Raw genomic sequence first — 15,661 nt, forward strand, 5'->3', positions numbered from 1 at the left:
CAGTTGTTGGTTTTTCAAAGTCTTATCTCTTCTCAAAACTGAGACCCAGAGCAATTTCCTGTCCTGAGGAAAGCCGCGAACACCAGAAAAGAAGACAGAGATAAAAAAGTGGGACATTATTTTTTTAGGAAAAAAACAAAAACAACTAAAGACCTGTATCTTATCCAGCGGTGCACAATTTGCTTCAAAATCGCCTTGCCAAAAGCTTAAAGTCCCTGTGAGATATCTGCATTCTCTCCAGCTCAATCATCATACTCTGTCATACTGCCTTATCAGTTTGATTAGTCCTAACGTAATCTACATCAAATCTATGCAGAATAATTACATTGGTGATGGAATAGTATTTAAAATGGAGAATATCAGCCTGCTAATCTTTCTGGTTTTAATAAAGTAACTGTAACCTATGAATGACTAATGTTACCAGGAAGTTGAATTGAGATATATGAATCGACATTTCCAGAAAGAGAGAGGTGGAAGAAAATGTAACCTCAAGGACTTATCAACTTGATTATTACATCAGCCTTCAGACCTGAAGGTGATCCAAACAGCAGTGTGTCTGTGTGACCCTTGTACAACTGTGTGTGTGTGTGTGAGAGACAGACGTTTTGCCACCTGTCGGTCACTGACATCCGTCTGTCGTTGTGACAATGAGCGACACCCCGTCGGGCATTGCCTAAACCTTTCCGAGCCGATAAGAGCAGAGGAGCTGTCGTGCTTGGGTCCTGTTGCCATGGAAACTGGTGATGTCATAAATGCTTTTTTTGCCTTATTGATTACCCTTCCCTTCCTACACCCCCAACCCATCCCCCCCCCCCTTGTCGTCACAGCACCCGTCATCAAGGGCTGTCTCAGATGTTTGCCTCTGGAGGAGAGGTGTGGCTGATGTGTCACTCTCAGGGAGTTTGGTCTCACCTTGTAGCTGCACAAGGTGAGAGGACACCTCCCCTCCAAACACACACACACACACACACACATAAACATCGTAAGATACATCTAACACACACACACACACACACACACACACACACACACACACACGCACATACGCACACACGCACACACACACACACACACACCACAGTGAGATACATCTAACACACACACACACACACACACACACACACACACACACACACACACACACACACACACACACACACACACACAAAGTCTCCCCTGCCAGAAGTGTGACCACTGAAGAACATAATGGAAAGGCATGAGAGAGAGAGTGAAGTGCTTTCAGACTGCCCCGGAAACCCTCGAACGCTAATAGCGAAACAGAAACAACAGGTACTGCCATGATGACAATTTGACAACAGCGGCAACTTATATTGAACACTGTATTGTGCTATTTTTTGACACCATCCTCTGTGGATTCACCCCCTGACAATCTTTCACCCCCCTTTTAACCACCATTCTCTCTAAGCAGAAACAAATGACTCCATTCCTTTTGTCCACGTGAGAAAGACAGATGTTGAAAAACCCTCGGCACGACAACAGCCACCATTATATAAATGTGACGTTACGGAGCTGCGAAGACCAGCTATGATATATCATTATGCTCACCGCAAGTCTCCCTGCGTGCATAACGATGCAGAATTCTCTCTACGGCGGATGGCCTAGAGGGAGCAAGCTCGAGTGGAGCCGCTGATATCACAAATGCCTTCATTGCATTAACATCCACCCCCCTTAACTCCCCCTCCATGGTTTCACAACGTCTGGGACACACATCGTTGGTAGCGTATTAGCATGGTGTGTGTGTGAATGGGGGTGGGGGGTGCTTTGGCGCGATGACGGGTCCGTCGTTGTATTGCCGTGGTGATGAATGGGTCCCGTGGTGCTCGTGTGCCGAGCTCCGGGGCCCGAGACGGGGAAATTAATTCCCCCTCAGTGTTATTCGAGACGCGGCCATCCAGCATGAGGTGGGGAGGGAAACACCCTCTGGAGGATCCAGGTGAAGCGTCGGCAGGTTAAAGCACCATCACTTCCTCCCCTGGGTGGAACGCCATAATGCCTTTACCTTCACAGCCCAGGCACAGGGAGATCGTTTTTCATTAGCGTAGCTTACGATGGATCTCCACATTTCTGAGGAAGGGCAGGGATGGGTACAGCTGTCTGTCTGAGAGAGACTCTAAGACTGCAAAGTGTGTTTGTTTAATGTAATATTACAATTCTGGACACTGGATACTATTTCTAACACAAACTCAGTACGGGTACATACTGTAATATACACACTATGTAACATACAGCATGGGCTAAACGATTGATTTCTACTGTGACACACATGCTTCATACCTTCCGATGTGTCATATCTCCATAGCCTCTTTGAATGGTTACATCTTTTCAAAGGAGGTGCAGAATGTTCTATGATTCTCAACAAAACAGTCAATTGATGCTATTCGACTAATGTCACAGTTAGTGGAATGACAAAAAGGCAAGTAAGTGATGAGAAAGAAAAGGAAGAAAGAAAATGAGCAAGATAAGGAATTAATTAATTAATCAATTCAGACAGACAGGCCTCCCAACTCTAGCGGCTGCTCGGCCGCGGGCTTTTTAAGGGGAAATAGCAGGCTACACTCTTTCCATTATACAGCGATCCTTACTTTTAGTCCATGACACAAAAGAGAGAAATAGTGAGGAGATAAACACTGGCTTTTCACTCTTGGCCTTTTCGAAACCCTAACATTTGGAAGCTTTCAATCAGCACAGGAAATGAAAGGTCAGCCAGGGGAGCGAGTGACTCAGCACTGTTGAAGGTTCCGGAACAATCCGAAGATCGGTCAGCCATCCAACGCTAATAGCAAAACAGAAACAACAGGTACTGCCATGATGACAATTTGACAACAGCGGCAACTTATATTGAACACTGTATTGTGCTATTTTTGAGAGCTATTGCTAAAGTTACTCAAGGGAAATGTATGTATTCTCCAGCATATTGGCATGAGTAGGTTATCTGTATACTGTAATAATAATGTATCTGTAGACAGTAATAATGAGGGGGACATGAAAACTAGCGTTGTGTGCAAGGCTGGCGTGGTGTTGATGGATGCCATGTGAGTGCAATGTAAGCATCAGTATGATGTTGAGAAAGATGAGTGCAAGTTAAAGCAAGAGAGAAGGTGCCTGTGGGAGAGATATTAACCAGTGTGCCTACAAAAGCAGAAATGAGAGAGAGCGGGAGAATGCCCTTTCTTTCTGTAAGCCCCCCACCACCTATCTTGATGGGGAAACGACAGGGAAACTGTTTTTGCTTTGTGCTCTCTCTCTCTCTCTCTCTCTCTCTCAGTGTATGGGACAAGTACATCCCGATGTGACATTTTATCAGCTTTCTTTAGGGAAATGATGACTGTCCTGTCAAGCTATAATCCCCATGCCCACAACCCTTAGACAGGTAGCATCCAGAGCAGATAATCAATGAAGTGTTAGTCTCTAACTGGTAGCATGTCAGGTTAAATACCTATGAAGCTACCTGCTTTAGACAAGCCACATATTTCTTATGTGCAGTGTGTCATGCACCCCTTTCACACTACTCTGGAATGCAGTAAAAATAGTCTCTTTGAGGGCGCCATTCAAAACAGAGGTGTGGGAGTGTGATTGCAATCAGCGCTAATTCAGAAGATTTGCTCTTTAAGGGATTGCTTGTCATCCGGGGCAGCATCAGCAACGGCATCACTCTGGATACTAGTCAACATCTGTGATGCAAATTGAGGCATTTCTTCTTTTTTTGTTCTACTCTCTACTCGTTCTCTCTCTCTCTCTCTCTATCTTCAGCAAACAGCCAGATTTCTCACTCTCTCTCCTTCACTCTGTCCTCAGCCACTGCTTGGGAGAGTTGATTTTTCCCACATAATTGTTGCATTCAGGGATATTTAATCAAGATGCATTCTGTGTTCGGAGGAGAAATCTATAGAATGCTTCAGGGAAGGGTGATGAAGAATATCACACGGAGTCAGCCATAAGTGGATGTTTCCCTTTCTACGCTACACATTAAAGCATTCCCTCCTTTATTTTCAGACTCTCTCCCTCTCTCACTCACACACACACACACACACACACACACACACACACACACACACACACAGCATTTTTGTGATTACAGGAGGGATGCTGTGAATGCCTCCAAAAAACCCCAAAAACCACAGAGACAATACAGAATTCCCACCTGACAGGGTGCCACATTAAAAATGTAAGACGCGTCAGCCTTTGTCCGCTTCAGAGGCTCAGCAGAGTGGGTCGGGTGGAGCTGGGTGGAGGGGGGTAACAAAGCAGGTGTTTCCTTGAGGAAATACCAGGCTTGAAAGAATGTGGATTCTGTACACTGCAAGTGAGCTCCCTTGCTAGGGAAAGCCCCCCGCTGCTGGTTTGTGGCCAATTCCACTTCTCAATTTTTCTCTCTCTCTCTTCTTATGTCTCCCTCTCACTTTCTCCCTCCCTCCCTCCCTCTCTCTCTCTCTTTTGCTCTACTACTTGCTCTTCTACTTTCTATTTCCTCTCTCGCTTTCAAGCGATTTCAGCCTATTTCACCAGCTAAGGCCCTTATTCTCCCTGTACATTCTGAACACTGAGCCTGATTTGCCATGCTCAACACAGCACACAAAAACTGCAGCATCCTCCCTTAGCGGGCGGCGGCCGCTCCCTGTCTGAATCTCGGGAGAAAAAGGACCCACAAACGCAGGTGTTGTTTCAGCACCTGCTGACAAGCTCCTGGTAATTGAGGGAGAGAGATGTGGGATTGAGGAAAACTTGGGGCAATTACCTGGCGTGGTGGGTAATAGATGCCAGACACCAGACATATAGGTGCGCTGGGGCGTGAAATTCTATGTAAACAGCTTTATAAATCATCATTTAAGAGCCTCTCCAGTGCCTTCACAATGGATCTCACACATACAGCCGCAGACGAGGAGGGACAGGAAGAGAGGAACTGCAGCGATACTGCATTGGACACTGCATTGCACACTGCACTGCATTGCATACTACACACACACACACACACACACACACACACACACACACACATACACATGCACAACAAGAACACAGCACTATGTGTGCAAACAACCTGTGGATGTGGTAGTGTATAATGTACAATTCTTTATTATTGATTATGCAGATGTGTGTCTATGAACACTTCCCTGGAATTAGTTTCCTCAATGATTAACAAACAAAGCTACCTTATAATGACGGCAAATTATTTGAATAGCAATTGATGCTCTAGCAGAGTAATGTGTATCTACCAAATATGTGTTATCCAACCATAGAATGAGTTGAGAATGAGAAATCCATGAGAATGAGAACGACATGCTTTAATACACACAGATAACATTCAGAGTCAGCCTCAAAGTCAAAGTCAAAGTCAAAGTCAGCTTTATTGTCAATTTCTTCACATGTTCCAGACATACAAAGAGATCGAAATTACGTTTCTTCACTATCCCACGGTGAAGACAAGACATATTTTGCCAATTTAGGTCCACAGACAAACATAACATTCAAGTAAACAAAAAAGTAAGTAAATAAGTAAATAAGAGGGCACATATAATAATGAAAAAATAAGAGCAGCAAAATTTGGTTGAAATTGTGCATAGACAGTCAATAAAATACTAGTGCAAAGTCAGGCCAATAAAAGGCTTGGGTAGTTCTGTTTGACCTAAGTAAGAAAGAAAGTGGCATAGTGGTGCAAGTTATGTAAGAGCAGCAGAAGTGTTGTGTTTTCAAGACAACAACACCAAGTTGTAAAGTGTACAAGTGTGCAAATGTGCAAGTGGAGTAGTGCAGGCGGCCATTTTGGGTCCAATGTCCAGGATGTTATGTAGCTGAGGGTGGAGGGGAGAGGAGGGAGAGAGTTCAGCATCCTTACAGCTTGGTGTATGAAGCTGTTGGTGAGTCTGGTAGTGCGGGGAGGCGCAGGCTTCTGTACCTCTTCCCAGAGGGCAGTAGATCAAACAGATTGTGAGCAGGGTGACTTGCATCACTCACAATTTTGGTCGCCTTTGGCGGGTGAGGTGGGTGGTGTAAATGTCCTTCAGGGAGGGGAGAGTGAAGCACCAATAATCCTTCCAGCTGTGTTCACTATGCTGCAGGGCTTTCCTGTTGTATTCAGTGCAGCTTCCGCCCCCACACGGCGATACAGCTGGAGAGGATGCTCTCAATGGTGCCTCGGTAGAATGTGGTCATGATGGCTGGTGGAGCACTTGCTCGCCTGAGTTTCCCAGAGGAAGTACAGGCGGCGCTGAGCTCTCTTCGCCAGTGATGCAGTGTTGGTGGTCCAGGAGAGGTCTTCACTGATGTGCACCCCAGGAATTTGGTGCTGCTCGCGCTCTCTCCACCACAGCACCGCCGATGGTCAGTGGCAGGTGTTGGGTGTGACCTCTCCCGGAAGTCAACAACAATCTCTTTGGTCTTGCTGACGTTCAGCAGGAGGTTGTTGTCCCTGCACCACGTGGTCAGATGGTCGACCTCCAACCTGTATTGAGTCTCGTCGCCCTTAGTGATGAGACCCACCAGAGTTGTGTCGTCAGCAAATTTCACTATGTGATTGTTGCTGTAGGTTGCAGTGCAGTCATGCGTCAGCAGGGTGAAGAGCAGCGGACTGAGCCGCACGGCCTTGGGGCCCCTGTGCTCAGTGTGATGCTGCTTGAGGTATTGTTGCCAACACGTACTACTTGGGGCCTCTGACAGAGGAAGTCCAGTAGCCAGTTGCAGAGGTAGGTACTGAGTCCCAGTTTGTCAAGTTTGCAGATGAGTTGTTGTGGTATTATGGTGTTGAATGCAGAACTGAAGTCTATAAACAGCAATCTCACATATGAGTCTCTTTTTTCCAGGTGGGTGAGGGCTGGGTGGAGGGCAGAGCAGATTGCATCCTCTGTAGACCGCTTGGCTCGGTATGCAAACTGGAAGGGGTCCAGGGTGGGGGGGAGAATGGCTTTGATATGTGACATGACAAGCCGCTCGAAGCACTTCATGATGATGGGTGTCAGTGCCACAGGGCGGTAGTCATTGAAGCAGGATGGAGCCTGTGTACCATGTTAATTGTTCTCTAGTGTGGAGGCAATTGGAAATCGCCATTTTGTAGCAGCAAATTCGAGATCATTTTAAAGTTGCTGCTGGAGGAATTAAAAGTAATTAAGGCTCCCACCACAGTTTAATCATTGGACTCCATTACATAGTCTAGAGCAGGGATGGGCAAACTTTTTGGCTCAAGGGCCACACTGGGTTTTGAAATGGCGGGCCGCACAACCCCCCCCCCCCACACACACACACGACACACACATAAAAAAAAAAAAAAAATTATAGCCTATAATTTAGTATGACAAAATATTTCTTTTAAAATATTAATTGCTTAAAAACACTGCTAATTTTATGCTGTTAAACAAATGTATAAATTATGCACGGTCGCTTTAAGACAGTCGCTTTAATTCACGTTTATTTTTCAATGATCTTCTGCCTGCTACAGTATGGCCCTCTCACACTTTTTAAATGGTCAGTAGTGGGAACTACTGCTGCCTTCATGATTTCCTTTTAAAAGTTTCTTATAAGAAGGAGATATCAATTATCAACAATGACAAGCCAGCTGGAACCTGCGGCTCTCTCTCCCTCTCGTGAGTGCAGCGTTCCCAATTAAATGGATCGCATGTTCACGTTAGATCTGCTGCAAAGGAGATAACTAAGAGTTAACTTAGTTTAACATGATGTTATCTCTATTTAACATGATGTTTTGACATTGACATTGTAAACGTTCTCTAAGGAGAGTGAAAAGCAGTTTGCAGTAAAGCTAACCAACGTCGTCTCTATCGCAGGAAAAAAATAGCGAGCAGCCTGATAACCAAATGAAATGCTCAGTGGGTCGGATGAAAGTGCTTGGCGGGCTGGATCCGGGATCAACCGGATCTGGGGAAACCAGGGCAAGGGTGGGTGATCTCATCCGTCAGATAACAAACTGCCCACTTTGATGCATTTGGCGCGGGGCCTCTTATGCATCATTAAGAGCTGTGACCTCCAACCTCCTCTCCAGGTCAGGCAGATCTGCCAGTACGTGGCTGGGGAGGAGGCGTCTGCAGGGTGCCATTTTGGGATGTGGCTGGGGGGTGGCACCTTCCATTAGAATAGGGATGGTAGAATAGGTGGCGCTTCCTATGGGGGCATCATCAAATCCAACTCAACATGGAAAATATATTGGTTACCTTGGATTTTAGTTATTCATGAACCCCTTAAGCTAATTAGAGGAAAGCAATTGCGACATGTGCATCACATTAGAAAAGGGGGGTGGGGGGAAACAGTTATCAGGACCTTGCACTGCTGGCGTTAACAGTAATGGTATCAAATGTAACAGTCATTTATTTTTCTGTATTTAGTTTGTATTATTGAATCTAAAACAGCAATTCCATGATTCTTGTAATGACCTTTGCATGACCTTGAGAGACGATAGGGCTGAAGTGAGTTGGGGGTTTGGTGGCTTCTAATTCAAGGGCCATTATAAGGACTGGGAGAACCGCAGTGACTGATTTGTCATTTCCCAAATAAGCAGAAGTAAGCCTGTGTCTACTGGAACAAAATTACTGCCGCACAATGGTATTATTGCAGAGGAAGCCTGTTAACACCGCACTCAATTATAGCGAAAAGGCCAGACACCACTGAACCCAAAAAGAACCCATTAGCTCTGCTCATTTACCATGTTACTTCTATGGCCTCGCTGGTGAGAGTGCTTATTTCTGCCCGACCACAGCAGATAACCATTGTTCTCCATGATAAATAAATCTGCTGCTCATTGAATAATGGTGATTGTAAAATGTGTGAGTGTGTGTGTGTGTATGTATTTGTGTGTGTGTGTGTGTGTGTGTGTGTGTGTGTGTGTGTGTGTGTATGTGTGTGTGTGGAGTAGAGGAGTTATATCTAAAGGGAACAGCTCACCCTGTAATAAACTACACCCAGGTTTGAGCCTGTTCAGTGCTGCTTCTCCATGGCCCAATCCCAAAGTCCAGACTCACAGACTTTGCTGCGCGTTCTCGTGAAATTTGTAAGGGCTTAGGGCTGTCCCAATGTCGCATTTCAAAGGGCGTGAGGGTTTGAGTACTCACTTACCGAGCCCTTTCTGTGAGTCTGCATCAGTGCAGACTTCACCAAAGGGCAGCATTGTGACGTTTACCGCAGAGACCATAGGGAAATCCGAACAACTGCACGACACACAACCAACTTGTACAAAGAATGTGGAATCAGGCAGGCCTCTCCTGTGCCTTGGCCATGTGAAAAGCAACAAACTTAAAATTAAAATTCCCAAACCGGCAAGTATCAGCAACATCTTTGTTATGAAACGTCACCATGGTAACATGTGATCTCATGAAGTGCTATCCCCAAACCCAGATTTATACCTATCTAAGCCCATGTGGCCTCACACACTCACTCACTTAGCACCATCAATTAAGATCAATTAAGTCTATGAGTCTTTAGTCCTTAGTCCTCAGGGCTCAGATAGATAGATTATATCTGTGTTGTGTTACTGTAGTATGCTGTCACTGAGGGTCTATGGAGGCTAGATTATATCTGTGTTGTGTTACTGTAGTATGATGTCACTGAGGGTCTATGGAGGCTAGATTACTGTATCTCATTGTCTACTGTAGGAGGCTAGATTATTTTAGGTTATGGTTTTGTTGAATTTAAAAATGATAGAAAAGCGGACCAGGTGTTTTCAAAGGCTGACATTTGCTTCTCTCTATGTGCATGATGTTTTTCTCCTGTAATATATTCTGTGATTAAGTTTTTCCAGTGATTGATATGGCAGGATTTCTTTGATTTCCAGTTTTGGAGGACTACTTTCTTAGCGACACTGACACTGAGTGACACCCTTCTTGCTAGATTATCTTATCGTGCTACTGTAAGGGCACTCTTGCCACTGCCAACACAATTATGGTATCAAGTACAAGCTGTTATCTCAGCTCAGGGTGTAAGGAATATCCAGATAGACCTCATCTTCTGTCTTCCTCCATACTATGACCACATTGTGTTATGATAGGCCTATCCCTGCGGAGTGTAAGCGTAGCTAAATTCACTGTCTGAACACTCAGGTTTAAAAATAAAGGTGTGTGTTTTGGTTTTACACTCTACAGTATAACTACTCTGCCGTCTGTTTTTAGGCATGAGGAGAAGAGGAAATGGCCGCCTCTTCCCAGGAGCCAGCGTGCTTCTCACTGACTCATGTGTGGGAGACTCCACTCTCGCCTGGCCTTAAACTCTCAACTCAATCTCAGTCTAGACGACCCCACCTTTCACAGATTTCTCAATGAGGCACGTTCACACTGACACACAAGCCTACACACATGCACGCAAGCATGCACGCACGCACACGCACACACACACACACACACACACACACACACACACACACACACACACACACACACACACACACACACACACACACACCAACTGTGTGAATTCTTTTTTCACCTTGACTAAAAGAATGTCTAGAGAATGCTGGACTGCCAGACTAATGGGTCTCAGGCTGTGGAAACTACACTAAACCAACACTCCATCTTAGGCAAGTTCACCTCATTAGAAACATGACAGCAGACATTCCTGCGTAACTTGGCTCCACCAAGGACCACATCTGTCAAGACCAAAGGGGGGCACATTGTCAGGCAACATAACATGTGTCTAGCCACACACACACACACACACACACACACACACACACACACACACACACACACCTTAGTTCCTTGCTGATTTTCTCTGTGATAGAAGTTCCAGCTTGTCTATTGCTGAACCCTTCTGTCCTCCATCAATCTCTGGAAGTGCAAACATAAACTAACATGCAAGGATGAGACGAGAAGAAAAGGACCCCTCTTCTAATCTGGAGGTTAGTGATGTAGAGCCAGGGGTGGCAACTAGGACGGGACGACAACCTGGGCTACTAATATTGAATGAAACTCCCTCTCTCCCATGGCAACAGTGCGTATAGCCATTCGTGGCTGTGATGAGGAATATGACCAATTCTCCGAGTCCAGCTCTTTCTTCTGCGGTCACTGGGTGGCAAATTATACCAGCAGATATCCGCTCTCAAGGGTTTTGTGCATGCATGGCACAGTTGGAGTATTTTAACCATACAGTTCAAGGTAGGATTACATTGAAGTAAGTGGATTTCATTGAAGGCAGTAGAGGTAGACTGGAGGTGGAGACACACACACACACACACACACACACACACACACACACACACACACACACACACACACACACACACACACACACACACACACACACACACACACACACACACACACACACACACACACACACACACACACACACACACACACACACACACACACAATGTTATTTACCTCTCCCAAAGCAGGGTAAGTTGGAGGTCCCTCTGCACTTGCGCTGGCTGGCCTCGGCAGAGTACGAGCAGGAAAGCGGATGCTCACACTTCTTCCCTGTCCAGCCCTCGTGACAGTCACACCGCCCACAGTTACACTGACCGTGACCTTCAGCCAAGGAGTGGATAGCAGAGGGGAGAGAAAGAGGAGGAGAGTGGAGAGGGGAGGGAGGTGAGAAGGCAACTAGCCAGATTAAGGCTACTGAGGCCGCAGACTGATCTGGCTTTAGCAAAGCTTTTCTAACACCACAAAGAACCTAACACCTAGGGGCATTTGATCCCCTTTGACAGGCATGGGTATTTGTGTGTGTGTGTATGTGCGTGCATATGTGTGTGCATGTGTGTGTGTTTGTGTGTGTGACTATCTGCCTGTCTGTGTTCTTTTTTGGATGTATCAACCTTGCCTCAGAGGGCAATGTTTGTTGGAAAGAAATGTGCACCACATGTGGAACAAAATATCCTGAAATAAATAAAAATCCCCAGCTCAAGCACCAGACGAACAGCTGGAAAATAGACAGACTCACCATGGAAATAGCTCCTTCTCTGAAGCCATTCTCAGACATTTCTGTCCGTGTAAATTCACCAGTAAGGACAAGGCCAATTCTCACTCCTCTATGTTTTTTGTGTTCCATTAGATTTATTATTTTTTTTATCTCATAGCACATATCACATCTCTAGAACAATAAACAGCAATGCATTTTGAAATTGTTTCCTGGGTTGAAAGTAACTGTGATTCGTGGCTAAATATGAGTTGGTATTCCCCTGTATTGAAAACAGATGTGCAAATGTTCTAATGTTTTTCATTTGGGCTTGGAGTACTTTGTCCAGAACTTTGTTTAGAGAAGGACAAAAAATATTGAGGAAATATATGGAAACATTATGACATTATGCTCTCTGTTTTCAGTCTTTTGACACTATTAAAACACACACACACACACACACACACACACACACACACACACACACACACACACACACACACACACACAAACATGCTCTCTCTCTTTTACTGGCTTATTCCTAACAGTTCCAAGTCAGTTGCTAACTAAATACTTAAAGGTGCTCTAGGTGATTTTACGCAGTTACGCGGTTTCTAAGCTAAGCTTCTAAGCTTTTTAGTCACATACAGCAAACATCACCTCACCATCCGCTAGCTGCCTCTGCCCTGAATACACTGTAAAAAAACACGGCCTCTGTGGACAGCCCAGGCTCCAAAAACAACCTGGTCCAGCCTGGACCATGAAAACATTACAAACTGTTCCAGCCTATCACCGACGACATGCGCATTTAGGAGAGTTTCAATTTCCTTGTGAGGGAGTGGGAGGGAGTAGCTAGCTAGCTGTTTTGTTTGAACGTGAACAGAAGTGACCCAACCCAACATTTAACAACAGTTACCCAACATTGCTTAGAGCGCCCTTAACAAAGAAATGTGTTTACTTCTTATATGGCAACACTCCCACACACTTGATGAAGTAATGCTTAATAGATAATGTTTTGTAATCAGAGGTACCTGGTAACCGGGACAAAAATAGAGGAAATCGCTAATGCTATATGCTAACATGGGAATGCTAACTCTTACCTGAGCAGAAGTCATCAGAGTATCTATCGTAGACGGCATGGCAGCTCCTCTCGTCGCACTCGCACGTGTCGCCATGGATATCTCCCCAGTCCCCTGATGGGTCCACGTCATAGCAGGTGCACTCTCCACACACACAGGTACCTTCCAGCGTAGCACATGCATAGCAGAGAGAAGAGGCGTGAGAATAGAGTGTTGGGCTTTGGTTCTGTTATTGAAACTGACTTTGACTAGAGGGCTCAAAAAACAACAAGACGTCGATGGCAGTATGCTGTCAGTATAACTGTTTATAAAGAGCTATTTTGGTGCTGGTTTTGTCTTCATTCGCTTTGAGCTAAATTTCTAAAATAAGCTACACTATGTGCTTTTCACACCTGCCATCTTAACACACACACTTTCAACTATATTTCTAAAAAAAGACACACGCTTTTAACCAATCATCTTTGAACTCATTCTCGTGTTCCACACAGAGAATGATGAGAGCTGTGAGTATTGAAATAAAAGCTCCTCTCTTACTCAGAGGAAACACACAAATCAAGAAGCCGCCCTGCCCTGTGTTGTTTTGCGTGGCACTCAGGAGGCTGGATTAGACGAGAGCAAAGACACAGTCAGCTGAGCAGTGAAATAAGCGTGGGGACGCTGGGGGGGGGGGGTGTCTCAGCGGGCCGGAGAGCCCCTTTGCAATGGCTCCGTGGACAGAGGGAGACTAATGAGCAAGAGGCTCTCCCAGTCTCGGAGGTAATTTGCAGGCCTGTGATGACCAAGACGATAGAGAGAGAGAGAGAGAGAGAGAGAGAGAGAGAGAGGGATGAGGAAAGCCACCTTCCTTCTGATGTGTTTAAGCACCAGCTGAGCGTGGGCATTGCTGGACCACATTCTAGAGAGAGAGAGAGAGAGAGAGAGAGAGAGAGAGAGAGAGAGAGAGAGAGAGAGAGAGAGAGAGCAAGCCCGTGGGGAGACTGGCCAGTTGGCAACTCAGTGAGAGGAGCAGGATGCCACCAACGTGTCTGATGGCTCAGAAGCAGCCTGAGCTGGACACACTGCAGCCAGTCTTGTAGACCAAGCAACAATATCCAATATCCAAAAGAGATCACTGAAATTCTGGATTCATCTATAGTTCTAACCACCAAAATCCATTAGCACTTGCTGTCTTAGGAACCCTCACCCTGTGTGTTTAAAATATCTGAGAACTCAGCCCTAAATCAAATCCTCAAAGACAGCTGGTTATGAAACTAACTAATCCAATAGCCCCTAATACAGATTATGTTCAGACCACTATTGCTTTCCAACCAGTCAAAAAAATAATATCCAAATTAACAAGAAAAGCAAGACATTTTGCATGGGAGGAATGAAACCAAAAACACAGAACAAATTAGAATGCTATCTAGCCATAAGAAGAGATCATCAACTGCCAGGGTATCTCTACAAAGCAGAGACAGATCCTTAGGACAGGCTGAGTGACCACAGCCAAGCCATAGGGAAAGGCAGACTCACGGTGACCCACAGAGCAAAGGGTATATGGGGAGGGTATATGGGGAGGGTATGTGGGGAGGGTATATGGGGAGGGTATGTGGGGAGGGTATGTGGGGAGGGTATGTGGGGAGGGTATATGGGGAGGGTATGTGGGGAGGGTATATGGGGAGGGTATATGGGGAGGCTATATGGGGAGGGTATATGGGGAGGGTATGTGGGGAGGGTATGTGGGGAGGGTATATGGGGAGGGTATGTGGGGAGGGTATATGGGGAGGGTATGTGGGGAGGGTATATGGGGAGGTAGAACCAGAGGTGCACTTATTTCTATACTGTGATAAGTATTTGCTCTCTTGTTCATTTGATTTATTTTGCATATTTGTACAAATAATGGTAAACTTAAATAGTTGTTACAAATCTTCTGTATCTCTGGACTGTGCTCTGGCAACACTATTTTTTTTGAATGGTCATGCCAATTTAAGCATATTGAATTTAATTAAAATTGAGGAAGTCTGATGAATAATACATCATCCATGCCAGACACTACACTGTGGAAAAAAATAAATAATGGTGATTATTATATATATATATATATATATATATATAGAGAGAGAGAGAGAGAGAGAGAGAGAGAGAGAGGAGAGAGAGAGGCTTTTCTGAAACCACTTATTACTTCTTTTTCAACCCCCCAAACCCAGTATTATTTTTTTGTCAGGTTGGGAGCATTGTGAGTCATGTCTGCATTTTTCCCACAGTGCACTTTTCAAGGCAAGGTGCCAAACTGTTGAAAGCGAAGGTAAGCCTGACTGACAGACGCGTGATATTTAGCCAAACGGCCAGAACGCGGCAGGAACTTTCCCTCAAACACGGAACATGCAATTGAGCAATCGGGGAGAAGAAAATCATATGGGAGAGATGAGGCAAAGTGCTTTTAAGTGGCATCAATTATTAGTATGTCTGGCCGGATGGGACTGGGGAGAAAAAACCAACTGGGCAGTCTCCTCTTGTGCCTCGTGACCCCTGGAGCTATTAATACGGGCATGCAAAATTAACATTGATGATGGACGTTTGCCTCTCCGTCTGTCTAATGTTCAACTGAGAGAGCAAACCATGGCCACAACAAGAACATTTCCTGTTTTCATAAGGAACACACGTAGTAAAGGAAATCTATATCTGTCACATTGGATAACAGCATCAGCATCTGCTAAATTGGTACATATTTTAAGAAATTCATGTTTAGATTG

General features: G+C 45.2%; 1 protein-coding gene across 1 annotated transcript in view; it reads right to left on the reverse strand.

The window, feature by feature from the left end:
* The window catches only part of itgbl1 (integrin, beta-like 1), a 58,775-nt gene that overhangs the window by 16,449 nt on the left and 26,665 nt on the right, over positions 1-15,661 (reverse strand). Inside the window, exons 6-7 of the mRNA XM_048240025.1 lie at positions 12,951-13,091; positions 11,334-11,480 (exon numbers count right to left, since the gene is read on the reverse strand). Of these exons, the coding sequence (XP_048095982.1) occupies positions 11,334-11,480; positions 12,951-13,091 (288 nt within the window). The remainder of the gene's footprint in view (positions 1-11,333; positions 11,481-12,950; positions 13,092-15,661) is intronic.

This window comes from Alosa alosa, chromosome 3, assembly GCF_017589495.1.
Source record: "Alosa alosa isolate M-15738 ecotype Scorff River chromosome 3, AALO_Geno_1.1, whole genome shotgun sequence".
Lineage (NCBI taxonomy): Eukaryota > Metazoa > Chordata > Actinopteri > Clupeiformes > Clupeidae > Alosa > Alosa alosa.